Genomic DNA, 3,643 nt, shown 5'->3' with positions numbered 1-3,643 from the left:
GATGCAGACAAACAATGTACCTCTCATTTACCGTGTGGGTCAAGTTTCCCGGCCACCCTGTTGAGGTGTGGGTGGAGAAGACGCTGCTAGCATTAGGTAAATACCTTGGAATGCCCATTGTGGTTGACAAGAGAACCCTAAATCATGAATATAGTCATTATGCCTCCGTTTTGATTGATATAAATTTTGCAAAACATGATACAGATTCGGTTTATGTAGAAGCCGGTGGTCGTAATTTTTTGCAGCCAATAAAAATTCTTAAGAAACCGAAGTTTTGCTCCAAGTGCAAGATCGTTGGTCACTTAGACTCTGAATGCAGGAAGAAACACGCTACAAATACTGCGATTCAGCAGGCAGCTGGTACGTCTTAGCAACAGAAAACTCTTGTTATTCATCTGGGTGAAAACAATGCTACATGGTAGGTTGCAAACCATAAGAAGAATGGCAGGAAAAATAAGAAGTCACCTCTTGAAACTAACGTACCGGTTGAAGTGGTGAGCGTTGATGACACTGTTGAGTTGGAACAACAGATTCAAGATGATTTAATCAGGTCTGAAGCTGCATTCCGTAATGCTACAGTTGTGTTTGAGAATGCCAAACAAGTTGCTCTTGCGCATTCAGTTTTAGTTAACAGGGATAAGTCGTTGAGCACTAGTGCCTTGAATACTAAGCCTGGTGGGAATGCTGAATTGGCGAGAACTAAGCTTCCTAATTCGGGTAGGGTTCCTGTTTCATCTTTGTCTACACCTACGTGTGACGCTCTTGAAAGAAGTTCTGAGTACATCTCTCATAACAAGTTTAATATCCTGGGAAGCTCTTTTATTGGTGAATCCTCATTTGTGCAAGAAATTGGTAAAGTTGATGAAGTAGCTAGAAATGCTAAACACCAGCAGCTCCTGGCTCTTCAGGCAAACTTGACGCTTTGAGAGATAATGAATCCTTGTCGGTTTTAGAAGACAACTCGGACTTGGGTATTAGAGCTCGAAACGGTTATTCTCCAAGACTAAAAGCCTCTTCAAATACTTCTACAGTAAGGCTAAATAAAAACCAAAACCCCAAAGGTTATTAATGCGGGTTTTATTTTGGAACATCAATGGAGTTGCACGTGATGTAGCTCAAGATAAACTTAAGGAGTTAATTAGAGATTTTAAGCCAGATCTTTTTTGCCTAACTGAACCTAAAGTGCACTGCTCTGCAGCGTTTGGTAATGGTATTCTAAGGGAAGGTTTTTCTCCTCATGTTATTCATAATGTTTCTTCTTCTAGTGTGGCTAATCTTTGGGTTTGTTATTCGAATACAATAAGTCCTTCAATAGTTAATGTCATCAAACAGGCCATTACGATTGAGGTTGATGGGGTTCATGTTTCTTTTATTCATGCTAGATATATTCAAGTTACCAGGAGAAGACTTTGGCAGCAACTTAATATTCATGATGACGCTATTCCTTGGCTAGTCATTGGTGATTTTAATTGTATCCTTCGTCTAGATGAGAAAAAGGGTGGTCTTGAGCCAAGAACTTCTACTATTAATGAGTTTTCAGATTGGTTGTATGACAACAATCTTTTTGAAGCTGATACTTTGGGTACTAAATTCACTTGGACTAATAGACAATCGGGTATGGAGAGAATTATAAGTAAACTTGATCGTGTTGTTATTAATGCGGCTTGGCTTGCAAAGTTTGAGAATTGGCGGTATAAATCTCTTCTTAGGGAAGTTTCCGACCATTCTAAACTTTTGGGTTTTCCTTTTGCTGTTCCAAGACCCAAAAGAGCACCTTTTCGTGTTCAAAAGATGTGGTTCTTGCACACTGATTTCCTTCGCATGGTTAGCGAGAGTTGGAATATGCCAGTTACCGGGTTTCTTGATTTTATTTTCACATATAAATTAAAGAGGCTCAAAGGGGTGATCAAGGAGTGGAATCTTTGGGTTTTTGGTAATGTGCATTCTCGGTTAAAACAAGATCAGTTGAGGTTTGAGGCAGCTGCTCTTTGTTCGGATGAAGACCCTAATGATACTACGAAGTTAAACCTCATGAAAGATGTTATGGCTAAGCTTAGTGAAACGTGTATGCAACTAAACACTATGCTTAAACAAAAATCAAGAAATCAGTGGCTTGTGGAGGGTTCAAGCAACACTAATTTCTTTCATAATAGCATTCGAATTCGTAGAAGTTTTAACACCATTTCTGAGCTTGTTGACAGTGCCAGCAATACCATTTCTGATTATGACCATCTTAGAGACCATGTTGTGCACTATTATGAGGACAAGTTCAATGGGCCAGAGTTGGAGGGTGATGCTAGTTTATTCGATTATGATCACATTAGCATCTCGGAGGAGGAGAGTTTAGCCATGGACAGAATTCCGTCTCCTGAGGAAATTAAACAAGCAGTTTTTGATTTAGGGGCTGACAGTGCTCCAGGTCCGGATGGTTTTTCTGGATGCTTCTATAGACACTGCTGGGATATTATTCAAGAAGACTTGATTAAGGATATTATTTTTTATTGGAATAATGGTCATATTCCAAATGGAGTGAACTCAAGCCTAATCGTTTTGCTTCCCAAGGTAAGAGGTGCAAACACTCTTCGTAATTTTTGTCCTATTGGTATTAGTAATTTTTTCTTCAAAACTTTTACTAAGATCTTGGCTTCTAGACTAGGAAGTGTTTTGCATAATCTTGTTTCTGAGGAACAGGTGGCTTTTATGAAAAGGCGTAACATCCATGAAAACATTAGTCTTGCTTCGGAAATGGTTAATGAGCTTCATATCAAACGCAAAGATGGTAATATTGGCCTTAAGCTTGACATCACCCAAGCTTTGACACGGTTAGTTGGTCCTTTGTGTTGGAAGTTTTTCGTAGGTATGGTTTCTCCGAGCAGTGGTGCACTTGGATTTTTCATATCTTGGATTCTACTAGATTCTCTATTCTCTTGAATGGCAGTCCGGAGGGTTATTTCAAGATTAATAGAGGTTTACGTCAGGTGATACCCTTTCACCCTTGATCTTTGTCTTGATTGAAGTTTTCCTTAGCAGAAATATTTCGAAGTTTTTTTCTGAGAAGAAAATGTCGCATATGGTAACTAGAGGTGGTATTTCTCCTACCCATCTCTTTTTCTCTGATGATATTATGCTTTTTTGTAAAGGCAATTTACGGAGCATTAATAATCTGGTGGATTTGCTGGGTAAATATCAGCGTGCTTCTGGTCAAACAGTTTGTCGCCAAAAGAGTAAGATTTATTATGGTGGTGGTTCCCTGAGTAGAAGGACTTATCTTGCTGATTATTTGGGGATGAGTGTTGCTACTTTTCCGGACGGTTACTTGGGAGTCCAAATCATGCCTGGTACTATTATATATCGTCATATCTCCGATGTGGTTGAGAAGATTAAGACCTAACTTGCTGGTTGGAAGGGTTTCCTCTTATCTTTTCATGACCATATTTTTCTAGTGAAAACTGTTATTTCCAGCTATTTTATTCACAACATGGCGATTTATAAATGGCCTAGCAAGTTTATTATGCAATGTGAACGTGCAATTAGGAATTTTATTTGGTCGGGGGATGCTAATGTTAGCCGTGATGTGGTGGTGGGGTATGATAAAATATGTTGTCCTTTTGAGGAGGGGGGGTCTTGGTTATCTCGTATGGCT

At 39.3% G+C, this 3,643-nt stretch overlaps 1 protein-coding gene across 1 annotated transcript; it reads left to right on the top strand.

The window, feature by feature from the left end:
- Positions 1 to 1,068: 1,068 nt before the first annotated feature.
- LOC113316056 lies at positions 1,069 to 3,391 on the top strand. Its single transcript, XM_026564289.1, has 2 exons — positions 1,069 to 2,857; positions 3,141 to 3,391. The coding sequence occupies exons 1-2, from the start codon at positions 1,069 to 1,071 to the stop codon at positions 3,389 to 3,391; spliced, it is 2,040 nt and encodes a 679-aa protein (XP_026420074.1).
- The last annotated feature ends 252 nt before the right edge of the window (positions 3,392 to 3,643 follow it).

The sequence above is a fragment of the Papaver somniferum genome, chromosome 10 (assembly GCF_003573695.1).
Source record: "Papaver somniferum cultivar HN1 chromosome 10, ASM357369v1, whole genome shotgun sequence".
Lineage (NCBI taxonomy): Eukaryota > Viridiplantae > Streptophyta > Magnoliopsida > Ranunculales > Papaveraceae > Papaver > Papaver somniferum.
The sequence above is the reverse complement of the archived record's forward strand: the minus strand, read 5'-3'. Positions and strand labels throughout refer to the sequence as shown.